The sequence below is a fragment of the Leptonychotes weddellii genome, chromosome 14 (genome assembly GCF_054177405.1).
Source record: "Leptonychotes weddellii isolate Sample4059 chromosome 14, ASM5417740v2, whole genome shotgun sequence".
In the NCBI taxonomy this organism is placed as follows: Eukaryota; Metazoa; Chordata; class Mammalia; order Carnivora; family Phocidae; genus Leptonychotes; species Leptonychotes weddellii.
Genome location: NC_138382.1, coordinates 13,853,112 through 13,867,323, shown reverse-complemented (window position 1 = coordinate 13,867,323; position 14,212 = coordinate 13,853,112). Strand labels below are relative to the sequence as shown.

Genomic DNA, 14,212 nt, shown 5'->3' with positions numbered 1-14,212 from the left:
AGTGTTAAAAAGGGCTCTGTTTATATTTGGAGGTTTCCTTTGGCCCAGCTACCCGAGGCATGTTCCCATTTGTACCTGTCCTGCATGTCGCGTGCGAATGCTGTGTAGGTCATCCAGGTGGTGTCTGCAGAAGCTCACTGAAAACTACAGAGCACTAAACATGGGCCGGAAATTATTATAAATTTTACCTACTCTTACATTTGTAAAGAGATGACACTGCATCTGTCAGTTCCTCTCAGGTTTACGTAGTTCCTTTTTTAAAGGTTTTCAAAATTTTCCTTAGGAGCAGCTACAGTACAAAGACTGACAGAATTAATGAGCATGAGGAAATAGATCCCTCTTTCTAAAAGAGAGAAGAAGCAAAGCAGATTATTTTACATGAGGTAAAACAGAGAATCACCTGAGATAAGCCTACCATTTTTCCCAATATGATATTATTAAACACACTAGGTACTAAATATAAGATGAAGACAACGCGATGAGGATTCTGGCGCAATCCATTTTCTTGCTAATGGTATCTGTAGTCAGATTTAGTCTAGTGTGGGAGTCAGGACCATTTTGTAATAAGATCAATTCGAGTCCTGGAGAATAAACAACAGGGTAGGGACAGTGTTTCGAGCTATGTGTTATGGCACAGCTTGCTGAAGAGGACTGAAAAATCAATAATAGTGGACTAATAATTGTGCTTTTAAAGAAATATGAATGGAATTCACTTGAAAGCATAAAAATTAACCATACAGTAGCTTGATGTAAGGAATATTATGTTTCAGTCAAAATGCAAAACACATTATATTGCAGTATTGTTAAGGCAGAACAGAACTCTGTATTTATTTAGAATTAATGCCAAGTTTAATTTTTTTTCTTTATGTCTGGGCATAATTAGACACGGCTTCTTCTTAGGTTGTCAAGGTTCTTTCCTTAAGAAGATATTTTATGCTTGTACAAGACATATTATTGGACAGGATGATAATAGGCCTTTGATACAAATGATGTGTTGACTAGACTTTCAATCCTGGTTAACCACAAAATTAATTACACTCAGGTGGGTAAACGGTGGTATGCTTGTCTATTCAACCCATTCCTTTGCTTGAAATGCTTATGGCCAAAGACAGATAACCCTCCTCTTGACAAATAAACACCGTAAGAGAAAACTGACAAGCTGAGGGAGTAGATTAACATTATAAACTGTAACGTAAGTGCATGTTGGTTACTGAATGAAGGGGAATTTCATATTTAAAAATCAACAGTCTTTATCACTACCTCCCGTAAAATTGTTTCCTTCTTTGAAGTAGATGCAGTTAAGGTTAGGATCTTAGTGGAGGAAAAGTCTGTAAATACACAATTTTACTCAAAATTTGAAATCTCCGTGAAAGAACTTATTTGGGTTTATGAAATTAAATTTTACGAGAAAAATTTACTCTATATATTTTGAATTTGTTATGATTTTTACTGGATAGTTTCTATTCAGAATCTGTAGATATGTCCATAATACTTACTTTAATTTTTCCTGAGATCAGTAAATGTCATTATCATTATTTTAGGAGTAAAAACAGTGAAGAAGTATTGTTTGCCCATGGAGATCTTGGGATTGAGTAAAAAACAATTTTGCTTTACTATTAGCTATTCTTTAAACGGCCAAAACACTCATGAGAGCTTTGGTAAAAAGTTTTATCTTGAGGACCAAAGCTGGTCAAACAGGAGCAGAAGTGCGTCTGCACCTAGCAAGTATAATTCAGTAATTGATTAGTCTGTTCTGTAATTGATGTCTGCTATGGGTGTAGCCGGGGCAAAAAAAATAGTACAGCTTAAGAAAGAAAACACAGAGTAACGAAAATAGAACTGGACTCACAGTCAGAAGCCCTCAACTGAAATCAAGTTCTAGTTTCAACCTCTTTAACAAATAATTATGGACAAGTCATCTATTTTTCTCATTTAGGAAAAAAGGATGTAATCAACATTGGAGACCCGAGAAATTCAAATGAAACAAAAATTATCTAAGGAATTTTATTAGAAAAACCATTTTTCTTGAGACTGTCATCTTAGAGGACATCGCCTATTATATATTATAAGTACTCAGTAATCAAGATTTGTTGAATCAATCACATTTAAGCAAGATCCACTGTTAGGGGTCAGCTACAACTTTGTCATGTGTTTTCTTTTACTTTCTGGTCATTGTTACTATGATGAAAGAAAGTCTGTTTGACCTGAATCAACACTCACAACAACCATGTTAGATAACCTTTCAAAAGTCATTAATGAAATTGCAGTGGAAAGAAATTCAGAATCAATTTATTTCATTACAAAAGAACACTTTCTACAACAAATAAAATAAATTCTAACTAACTGGCATGCGTGGCAGCCAGAACTGACCCTCAGTAATATTAGTAAACAAAAGGAAATAAAACAAAAGCACAACTGGAAAGGTGTTAATGCTTCCCTTTTAGCATGCTTATCATTGATATTTCTGAGCTGTCTTTGGAAAGACTCCTTTCCTTTGTTTCCTTTGGTACATAACTTTTTTTTTTTTCCTAATCTCAAGAATAAAAATATATGTGCAAGGGTGGAAGTGCTTAGAATTAAGCCTTTTGAAAGGTAGTTAGCATTTAAAAGAAAAAAAAAGAATATTAGACTGTTCTAAACTTAATTTTAGAGCAAACTGACAAATAGGTTAGGATACGAAAAATTTCAAAGTGAATTTATCTAAACTATTTTGTAAAAAAACAGATTACTGCCAAGAAGCACTGCACCTTAATGATACGATGTGTTTTTCCTGAACAAATGTTCCTCTATTTAAGCAGACTGTGTGGCATTTGTTCATATTCAATAACTGTGGAAATTTGGAACAAGGTTTCTTCTTCTTCTTCTTCTTTTTTTTTTTTAAGAAAAAGTGTTTAATTCCTTTGCTATGTGCCAGGCACAACTTATGTATGAGTTAATAGGAAATGTTCTGTGTAATAATTTTATTATTTGACCTGACAGTAATAATGAGAGCCAATTATTCATTAGCAACTCAACATGTCTAAGTTGTTTCAACTTGTGTGTTATTGTTTGATGCTGGGATCTGGAAGCCAACAGCTGCTGGATGGTAAAATATGACTTGCATGTTCACGGCAGCTCAAGTGATACACTGAAATTTTTACTTGGGAAATTTAGAATAGGGGTCTAATTCATTGCTAATGCAGTGTTATGAAACGCATATGACGTACTTTTATGACCCATGTCTTGGGCAGGTGAAATTAAACATATTTCAAACGTAGCTCAATAAATAACTAGTTACAATTATTTTCATTAGACTATTTAGGCAAATAAAAATAGTACTACTGTCTGAATTTCCTAGTCTCAGAATTAATTACAGGCAACAACACATTCTGATCCTATTTAACAAGACGATCTTTAAATAGTCTTTTTAATGGAAAGATTAAAATAGAGGTTTAATGTTTACTAAGTACTGGGCATTTTCATAACAGCCAGAGTGAAAAATCTAGACTCATATTACATATGTCACTTCAAGTAAAACCACTGTTCTCCACAAAGATTCAGTCCCCATTCACCACTCAGAAAGCACACTGGCCCACGCGTAACATGAAATGGATCTACGTGTCCATTGTCCTACAACATAGCAGTACCTTGATGGCTCAGTAAAGAGGTGAGGGAGGGGGTGTCCAGAAAAAGGTACCTTATTAATAACTCTTCAATCAAAGCTTCTAAATGTTAGAGGGGTCTTTGTGTGCCCTCTCTTCCAATCTCTCACCTTTTTAGAAAAGCCCCAAGAAATGGGGTCATTAAGCCACTTCTTGAATTCTTCAAGGCCCAAGAAATAAACAGATCGAGTACAATAGCCATTATATCATCAGGAAGTGTGACAATGGAAGAGCACCATTCCTTAGTCTGATAAATTCCAATTAATAAGCAGCATTTTAAGAAACACACCTATTGTTCAAGGCTGAAAATGTATGACTCTGTCTTGCTAACCATGCAGACATTTAAAGGTGAGGTTCACGCGAATGTGGTGGGTTAGGACCAAGAGTGGCAATTTGGCTGCCTGGAAGTCTCAGCGGTGAAATTCACTTTGTGAATTCTCCCCAACCCAGGGTCTGGGTTTCAGCTTCGTAGGCTCAGAAACTTGATCTCACCAGTGTTTCAGAGTGGATTAGGTCTTTGTATGAGAATTCAGGTGAAGTAAGCTCACAGGAGTTAATGTATAAGACCAGAATGCCAAATAATCACTTCCAAATGAAGAGCCTGATGATGAATGGCTATGGATACGTGTCTCAGTGTGATCAGTGATTTACCTATAGATAGCGCTGGGCAGGGTGCGGCTGATCCTTGCTTTATACTCTCACATTTTTCGCACTATCTAGGAGGCCAGGAATTTTCCTTCTTTAAATATGCTTAAGAGAAAGAAAAGCTCAAAAATCAGCAAGACGATGATGTGTTGATTTTATCATTTAATTTTCAGAGTTCAATCTTATATCCAAGTTCTTGGAATGGAAGAATTTGAGGAACATCACTATGGCCCTTGGATATTGCTGACATACCCTATTACTTCAGTAGATTTTATTCTCTCTGATATCCAGCAATCTAAGGAATTTTCTAGAGCAGATATTGCTACTTTCCAGTATAACCTTGAATGTTAAAAAAAAAAAATGACACTCAGTATGTATCAGCCATTTTCTTATTTTACAAAAATAAGAATTTCTCTTATAAAAACAAATGTATCAGGACACTCTAAGGTGTTTTCCTCTGCCCCTACCCCGTGCTTATTTATTTATTTATTTTTTTACAAGCTATACTCAAAAAATATTTGTTTCCTTTAGTGTAAGGAGACTTTTTTTCCCTGTAATTTAAAATTACCTTAGAGCTTGCTTTCTTTCTTTCTTTCTTTCTTTCTTTCTTTCTTTCTTTCTTTCTTTTTAACATTTTATTTATTTATTTGAGAGAAAGAGCATGAGAAAGGGCAGAGAGCACAAGCGGGGGTGCAGACTCCCCTCTGAGCAGGGAGTCGGATGCAGGGCTAGATCCCAGGACCCAAGATCATGATGTGAGCCTAAGGCAGATGCTTAACCAACTGAGCCACCTAGGTGCCCCTCGAGGTTTCTTTTTGTCATTTAAAATTTTCTTTCTGTAATTTCTTTTCTTTTTGTTATTTAAAATTTTCCTTTTGTAATTTAGAATTACCTTAGAGGTTTCTTCAAATTGTCACTTGAAAATCATTTTACTAGTAAAAGTTTTATATGAAAACAATACTACTACTTGTTCTACATCAGGATATGCTCTTTTCAGGAGTTCTACTTTGATGAACTAAATTTCACATAGTACCAACTGAAAAGACAACTGAGTAATACAACAAACAATGATTTAATAAACTTCATTTATGATGAGCAAATTAACCAAAGTTGGACTTCTGCTCATCTTTAGGGCCCATCGAAAATATCCCTTCTCCTGGGAGAGCTGTTCTGATTATGTTCCCACTGCATTCTGTTCTGCTCTTGATTTGACCATAGCTTTGACTCATCACTTGTTTACCAACTTGGGCATTTTTTTTTAAAGATTTTATTTATTTATTTGAGAGAGAGAGAGCACAAGAGGGGGAGGGTCAGAGGGAGAAGCAGACTCCCCGCTGAGCAGGGAGCCTGACGCCGGACTTGATCCCGGGCCTCCAGGATCCTGACCTGAGCTGAAGGCAGTCGCGTAACCAACTGAGCCACCCAGGCGCCCCCAACTTGGGCATTCTTAAGGCTCAGTTCTGTGCACTGCTTTGAGTAGATGCTCAATAAATCCTGAATAAATAAATGTCAATCACTTACATTTCTATTTGTGTGTGTGTATATATATATACATATACATATATATGTCTGTAAAAGATGAAATCTTAGAGCCTATCCTTTTTAAAATTAAAATTGAAAATTGAAACTGAAAATCTTATTCTCATACTTGAGAGTACATCTTACTTTGTTCTCCGAGATATGAGTTGATCCATGAGTTTGACAAAGTTTTTAGAATGGGGGAGAATCAAACTTAGTTGGTTCCAAATAAGGAAAGAAATTTGTATTTGAAAGTGGTATTTAAAAAATAGAAGATTAAAATAAAATATTTTATAATTTTGTTTGTGGCCAGTAATACTTATTATTCCATGCCAAATAAGGACTATAAATGTCAAGGCCTTTTAAAAAAGCTTTTGCTGTTTCCTTTTTAAGGAAGATTTTGTGTTCAAATTCAGAGAATACCTTTTGCAGTTCTGATTAAATATGAAAATATTGTATATCTGCTGTTGTCACATGATCACAGCATAATTCTAATGAAATTCAGGTAATGAATTTAACAGTCTTTAAAGAAGGGTGCTTTACTGAACAGTCATAAAAACATTTTTAAAAATATAATTTAAATTGACTTGTAATATTCATTGGAAAAAAAGCTTTACTATGAGATAAAATCTATGTAACGGTTTTCTTTAAGCAACCCGAATCCTTCATATACCCTACGGTACCAGGATATCGGGCTCACATGAGTACAAAGTGATAACTAGTAACAAAAAACATAATTCAGTAAACAATCAGATTAATTTTCCCTTTCTTTGCTGATGTCTATAATTCCTCTGATTTAGAGAAATATAACCCAGGTACCACATGATATGATAACTAATCACACACAAAAATGACATCCACAAATACTCTTTTTAGCAAAGTAATTTACAAAGTCATCATACCCAGCCAGTTAATAAAATATTCGTGATGCAGAGGTGAGCATGCTTAAGTCAAAACAAATTACCTTTGCTCTTTCATAAGGGCATGTTTCTGGACAAGTTTTTAGCCTCATGTTTTGGAAAAGGGTGACATGTTCATTTTGGCCTTTGTAAGAACCTGCCTAAGCCAAGAACATCCCAATTTAATTTTTAAAACAAAACTTTTCATATAATTATAATAATTATTACAAAGTTATAGTCTGTTTTGATTATTTAAGAAATAAGCACTAACCAAGAAAAAGCATGTCATATTAAGTATAAAATAGTATACCTTCTAAGTGTTATTTTTAAATGTTTTCAATGCTTACTATGCAAAGTATTAAGCAATGTAGGTAAAATGTATATATTGAGTGACATTTTTGACTCCTCAGATAAGCATGACTAGAATTGCACTTATTAAGGGGAAAATAAATCTAGGACTTGAAATATTGATGGCCACAGAGATATATTTTAAAGGTGAACAGAGCAAGCCAAAATTCTAAGTGGCTTGCAATGCATAATAATTTTGTGACACTATGATCACACTATTTCTTTTCATAAGAATCCACCCCCTCAATGCCATTAGTTAGCCACATGGTTATTATATTTAGCTTGATTCACTATAAATGCCGTTATAACACCTGTGGTTTCCCTCATTAAGAATTGAATGGATGGGGTCAGGGGTTGAAAGGGCAGCATATGCACTATGAAAGAACTAGTTAACATAGCCTATTATATTGGTGCACTGGTAAATCTCATTTCTATTCATCAGATGATTAGTTCAATCAATATTTATTCCTCTATGCTCCCTTTGTCTTGTGCTACAAAGGAGGCATCCTTCAATTCATGGCATAAGCCTTGTTATCTATGAATTTGTAGCTTAATTTGAGAGGGAATATTTTATTTATTTGGCAGTCCTGAATTCTTTGATTCCTTTTCTCTCTAATTATCATTAGGTAGTATAATGGAGTTTTGTGTAGATTATTTATAAATACATGCTATTAACAGTTTCTTTTTATGCGACTCAAGTGCCACATGTATTCATTTCTTCCTTTTGAATGCTCTGGAAAGTTACGTCTGTTTCTCTAAATATGTTTGAATTTGGAAGTCTGGGTTGTGAAAGCAAAGATAAGAATGATTTTCTCTCTCAAATATTCATTCTTCTTGTCTGAGTGGGTGGTTATAGGCACATACATATACATATTGTGTATCAGTGTGTATCAACAGACGCCTCCAAAGACTGCTATTATCTGCTAGGGATTCTGTTAAGTCAGAGATTCTATTCAAAGTAAGATAAATATTTGCAAGAAGCTGTAATTGGAAGATGATTACAAAATTACAGGAATGATACTTTATGTGTAGAGCGCTTATTTTATCAAAGGTCGTTACTCATTACATTACAAAAGACTTATTTCATTTGTCTACTTAATTTCTATCCCTTAGATGAGAATGGATGGAATAGTAAAACCACATTGAGAATAAATATCAATTATTAAGCACAGTGTCCACTCCTTGTATTTACTTTTCTGTATATTTTAACATCACAATAAAATGTTTCATTAATGTCAATTACATTAAATTAATGGCAATATAATTTAAAACTTTCAATGCCTTTATAGAATAAATACAAAAATGATTTAGTCTTAAGAAATTCTTATATACTATGTATATACTAAGTCACCTCAATCACTAATGACTTTTGCATTAATAACATACATGCTCATCACCTTTGATTTGTTACAATCTGTTCAGAATTTGATGGTTTTAACTTTGGAATTAATTCTCCTATTTCCTCATATAATTATCTGTAAGGCTTAGATTTCACCAATGTACAGTAACAATGATGTTATTGTTCACAATTTAGAACTTCATTTTATTTACAAATTTGCAGAACACCAGCAGACCTATGTAGAATTTTTTTAACTTGATAATTTACTAGAATAATTTAAAACTCTGTATTAATTGAATGTTATACTATGTCCTTCAAATTAGAGTTATATTATTCATTGCAATGAAAAAAATCTAGTTAATGTGTTGTGATTCACACTTCTGTTTTTCAGGACTATTGTACTAAAGGGTATAAAAACTAAAATGGCCACATTACATTTCTAAAAGGTGGATACAAGTTTGTAAAATTTGTTATAATAGCTGAAAAAAAAGTTTTGTTTTTTTTACCTAGAAAAACTTGAAGCACATTAAAATCCTGGTGCCAATTCTATATATGCTATTTTTAGGGAAAACGTAGGTATTATGACACAGTTCCAATGTCATTTTCATGAAGACCAACCCTAACAGTTAATATTTTCTTGGTGCTGTTAAGTCCTTGTTGTGGTAAAATTAGGTTTCATGATTCTGTAACATTTAAATTTGAAATAAAGTGTATTCTCATTACATTTACACCAGAACAATCACTTTTAAGGCTGCTAATAGTTTAGTATTTAACAAATGGTTACCAAAATAAGTAAATGTTAGCATTCATATTTGATGAAGAGTATAAAATAAACATGTTATTTACATTAAAGCAAAGCTTCACATACACCACTTTAATAATGATACAAGAAAAGATCTTTCAAGGGTTTTCTAAACAGTATAGCAAAAGCAAAATCCAGGACTTCTAAGTTTTACATGAATTCTACCAAAGGAGTTTTAATCTTGTATCCTTCATGTTTGTGAGTCTTGCTGTTCAGAATTTCTCCCTTTATATTTCCATCCTGGTTTCCCAGTTCCTGATTATCTGAACATCTAGAAAAGTAAAAAGCCTTGGTGCTACTCATACATACCCCAAAAACTGAGGATATCAAACACTTCTGTGTCATAATACTTGTTGTAAATTCACTCAGGATGATGGGGATGGGGGGGAGGAGAGAGTCCCAGGATGTAACCACCTAAGAAAATATTTTATTTTTTCCCAACAATACTTGAAACAGACCTTTAGAATTTTTCTTCAAACTGTTTAAACATTCACTTTTCTTGGAATCCATTAAGACAGCTTACTGGATTACTTAATGAACAATTATTAATGGACTATTGACAAAGATGTCCTTCCAGCAATGTTTTTTTTTTCTTTTTTTAATTTTGGAATGTGGAATCTTGGTTAGAAATATTTAATTAGGATTTGTGGAAGAAATTAAGATAGGAATTCTGGTTAGAAATATTTAATTAGGATTTGTGGAAGAAATTAAGATAGAGAATTTATTTAGGAAATCTAAAGACCTGGCCAGCAGTACATTCAGAGCTCCAGACTTCCAAAGGGCTACCATACCCCTGAGAGCAAGCTGCTGCTTTTCTAAAGTTAGCAGTTAATAAAAATTAACTACCTGAAAATAATAGATGAAAACTGGGCTTTAGAAAAGCCAAGCCCCATCCTTGTTTACAGCAAGCATAAAACCAGATTTCTAATCCGTAGGAGCCACAATCACCTATTGATTGCGACGACATCTGTGCCCCTGTTTTGGGAAGCAGGGTTTTCTGCGGAGGCAGGGCTGAAAAATCCGACCATTTCCGTGAGCCTGTGTAATCAACAGCTGACAGACCTCTGAGGAAGGAGTCTTGAAACCCGCACCTGGGCTCACTCATTTCTCACCTATGGACGGACCCAATTAAAAGTCCTCCCTTCTGTCTTCAGAAGTTATTCGTTTCAAAAATGCAATCTGTGAAGTAGCATCACTAGAACTCAGTGGTACTCTCTAGCAGACAAAGGGTGAAATGCTTTGTGCGCCACCAAAGACAACCTCCTTCGCCCCAGGCCAGCCCAGAGTAAGCCACTGAGCTCCGAACGAATCAGTTCAGCAGTGGGCACATAATGACCTCAAAGATCAGAGCCTCTTAACCCCTTTCTTACCCCAGAGCTTCCCTCAGGATAAAGTCTCTTAACTATCATAGACCTGTCTGCTGGGGGCTGGAGGAGGTGGAGGGTGGGTTAGCCGATTGGTCCGGAGGGCGACCCCTTAATCCTGGACCAAGTTTACATCGCACAAAGCTCCTGACTAAGGATAGTTGCCAAACCGTGAAGCCAAGGCCAAGGCATTGACAGGGACCACCTGGGGATGGGGAGTGTGTGTGTGTGTGTGTGTGTGTGTGTGTTTGGTGGGGGGTGTATGGGAAAAATAGAGTGGATACTAAAGCCGAGTTCAGAAACCATCCCCTCCCCCTGATGCAGGCTGATTAGTAGCCGAGGCACAAGAGAAAGCTGATTCGTTTCCGCTCTCACTTCTCAAGATCACACTCAAGTTCAACCCCTGACTCCCACAAGAGGTCTGAGCAACCAGGACCTTTTCTCAACCTATCCTTAAGGAACAACACCTGATGTTGCGGGAGGGTACAGCCTGTAGGAAATGCGTAGGGAGGGCAGAGGAGAGACAGTAAGGGGTCAGGAAAAGAGAGCCTGGGAGGTAGAGGAAAGGTCTCTGCCACCTGGTAAGCTTGTTTTTTCTCCAGCGGGAGGCCCCGGGCCCCCGGAGAGCCGTTTTAAGTTAGGACTTGTAAACTCTTCTGGGCAGCCTGGCTAGGGTGACGCCTTCTGGAAACCGGGTGTGGGTTTTCGACTGGTTTCTAAAGGTGAGCATTACGCGAGCGCCTGGCTTTCAACCCTTCAGGCTGCTAGAGTCCCCGAACGAAGCAAGCGCAGTGGCGAACCCGGACTGTCTCGGCATATTGCTCCTTCAGGAGCAGCGCGATCAAGCTACAACCCACTCCTGCCCCACACTGCTCCGTTTTCTTCAATTTAAGGGGAGAGTGAGCGGCTTTTACGCCGCACATCCTAGTGCCGGGTCGGAGCGAAGGTGACGCGTGCTTTCGGACCTTCAGAACATAACCTAGCCAACCGAGGAATGTTGGAAGGGGAGAAGTAAGGGAAGGGAGAACTGGCAGCCCCCGACCAGAGTAGGCGAAACTGAAAGAGCGGATGGTGGTGAGATGGGGCAGAAAAAGAAAAACAAAGACGGGGGCATCTTTCACTTAAGGTTCTGTACTCGCCAATTGCCCAAGTACAGTTTTCTGAAAGAATTTGGACAGTGGAGCCTGTGACCAAACCCCCAACTGGGACACTCAACTGGAACCAGTTCGCATGCATGGGAGCTCCCACTTCCAGGGCACGGGTCAATCATCCCACGAAGATGTCCTTGTCCCTGATCTTCAGCTATCTCCCTCCCACTCACTTCCCTGGACAACCTCTCTGTTCTTCCTCCTTCCCTTTCCTGCCACGTCCCAGAACCCAGCCGGCTAACCCAATCCCTGCCCTAGAGTCCAAGTTCCAGGGTTCACTGTGCGGAGCAGGGAGAGCATGCCCGCTGCCCCCTGGGGGCCCCTCTAGAGAGGTAAGTGTTGGGGGAGAGAGTGGGAGGTGTACACTGCCCGGTGGAAGGCGCGGAGTGTTTGCAGCCCCACCTTCCCAAGTTCTACCTGCCTAGTCCACCTGTCGCCGGGTCAGGGATGTAGGGAGGTCCGGGGTTAGCCACCTTCAACTTTATTTTGTTAGGACCTGGAGGGCATGCGAAGGGTAGAGGAGAGTCCCACAAAGAACTGCGGAGTAGCCAGGAAGAAAAACGGGGTGAGGCAGGTGCCCAGTGACCTGCACATATCCCCATGGCACGCTGGCACCCGGCCCGCTCTCCAAGAAAAGAGTGAAGTTGTGGCCAAGCAGAAAGTGGGGGAGAGAGGGTCCGAGCACAGCGCGCAGGAAACCTGAAGGTCCCAGTACTGCAGGGGAAGAGACAGACAAAGTGACTCCCTAAACCCGGCCAGGCCATCCACTGGGGCAGCCCAGAGGGTACCCAGGGGAAGTATCTCTCCCCTGTCCCTGGTGCGCCGCCCCACAGCTGCCAGCTTGCTCCAGGGACCTGCCACCGCTGTCGCCGCTGGGGGTCTTGGCTCAAGGGCTCACCCAGCACGCCTCCCGCAGCAGCCCTTTGACAAAAGAGCCTTCTCTGCCGTGGGTAGCGCGGGCTCTCCTATTCTCTGGAACTTTCTCCGCGCAACTTTTTCGGGGCGGCGCTCGTCCCTGGACCGTGCGGGCTCCAGCACGCGGACCTGGCCAGGGCGTAGCACCGGCGCAAGGGACCCACGCAGGGGACGATCCCAGTCCAGTCCCGCGACACCGCCCCTCTGCCTACCACTCCCACGAAGGGACGTATTAGCGGGCCGGGACGCTGGTGGGCCTAGTAACCAGGAGTATGTGTGCCCGCTCGCTCGCGCCCCGCCGCCTGCCCGTGCGCCGAGCGCACCCAACCCGGGCAGGCCACCCCTGCGCGCTGGGTGCTTCCAGCCGCTTCTGTCGGGAGGCAGCCCTCTCCATCCGGCGTCCGCTTCCGCACCCGAGAGTGACAAGCAAAAATGGTTCAGTGCAACTCATGCACCGGGAGGAAGCAACTGGCGCCGCTCCTCTCTCCAAAAAGGCGCCCTCCTGCGTCCCTCCAGAACTCCCGAGAGGCATCAACACCTTCCCACAACTTTCTACGCCCAGGCCATTTGTAGCCCACCTGCGAACGCGAACTCCAGACCTGCGCCCCGAGAACCTTCTTCCCCTTCTGCGGGGTGCGCTCCCCTCCCCCATCTCCCCATCTGGCTGGAGTTAGCCGGACCCGGGGAGCCTCGGTGTCCGCGGGCTCGCTTACCTCGCATGGTGTGGCCGCTCTCCCGCTCCGCGTAGTCATGAAGCTGCTCCCAGCCCGAACCGCGGAGCCCAAAAATCCTGCTCAGCACGAGTGAAGAAGGTGGTCGGCAAAGAGCTGCTCCGCCGAGAAAACCATCCCTTTAGGCGGACGCCGTGGCCGGAGGGTGACGTTTGCCGCCGCCGCCGCTGCTATGCTAACAGTTTTGATGGTGGTGGTGATGACTGTTTTGATGGTTGTTTGGTTGTTTGTTTTCAGGAAGGGTGAAAAAAATGTGCTGTCTGGCTGGTGCCTGGGTTTTGTTTTGCTTTTGTTTTTCTTTTTTCTTTCTCTCTAATGTGCTTGCTTTTTAAAAATGCCACCGCCTCCGGCTCAGAAGATTTCTTTTGTGATCACTTGGACTGAGGAGGAGGAGGAAGGGCAGCCGCAGCAGGAGGAGGAGTTGGTGGTGGTTTTGTTAGTTACAAAGAAGAAGGAGAAGGAGCAAGGGGGGGGGAAAGGAAACAGAAAAGGAAGAAAGGCGGTGTGGATGGCAGAGCATGTGCGTTTTCACATGACATCTGTGCCTGTTAGCGGATCCAGTGAATTTTCACTGTTCAGTTACAGGGAGGAAGGGAGCGAGAGAGAAAGAGAGGAGAGAGATGGAGAGAGAGAGCCGAGAAGGGGCTTATACGCGAGGGCGGGTTTGGCCGGGACTTCGAGGCCCCGCCTCCTGTCAGCGCCGCCGCCTATCAGCGCCCGGCAGCGCTTGGAGGGGCCGGGACCACGGGGGAGGGGACGCGATTCCCGGAGAGAGGCGGGGGTTAGGGACACTGGAGCCCGAAGGCGGCCGGAGCTGAAGCTGGTCACTAGAGACTGTCCGAACTGGGCAAAGGAGAGGGAA

General features: G+C 40.6%; 1 protein-coding gene across 2 annotated transcripts in view; it reads right to left on the bottom strand.

Moving 5' to 3' along the window:
• Nucleotides 1–13,997, bottom strand: part of RORB (RAR related orphan receptor B) — a 176,700-nt gene extending 162,703 nt beyond the window's left edge. For both annotated transcript variants that reach the window (XM_081802848.1, XM_006731254.3), the window contains exon 1: nucleotides 13,333–13,997. In XM_081802848.1, the coding sequence (XP_081658974.1) occupies nucleotides 13,333–13,339 (7 nt within the window). In that variant the 5' untranslated portion in view covers nucleotides 13,340–13,997. The remainder of the gene's footprint in view (nucleotides 1–13,332) is intronic.
• Nucleotides 13,998–14,212: the final 215 nt, after the last annotated feature.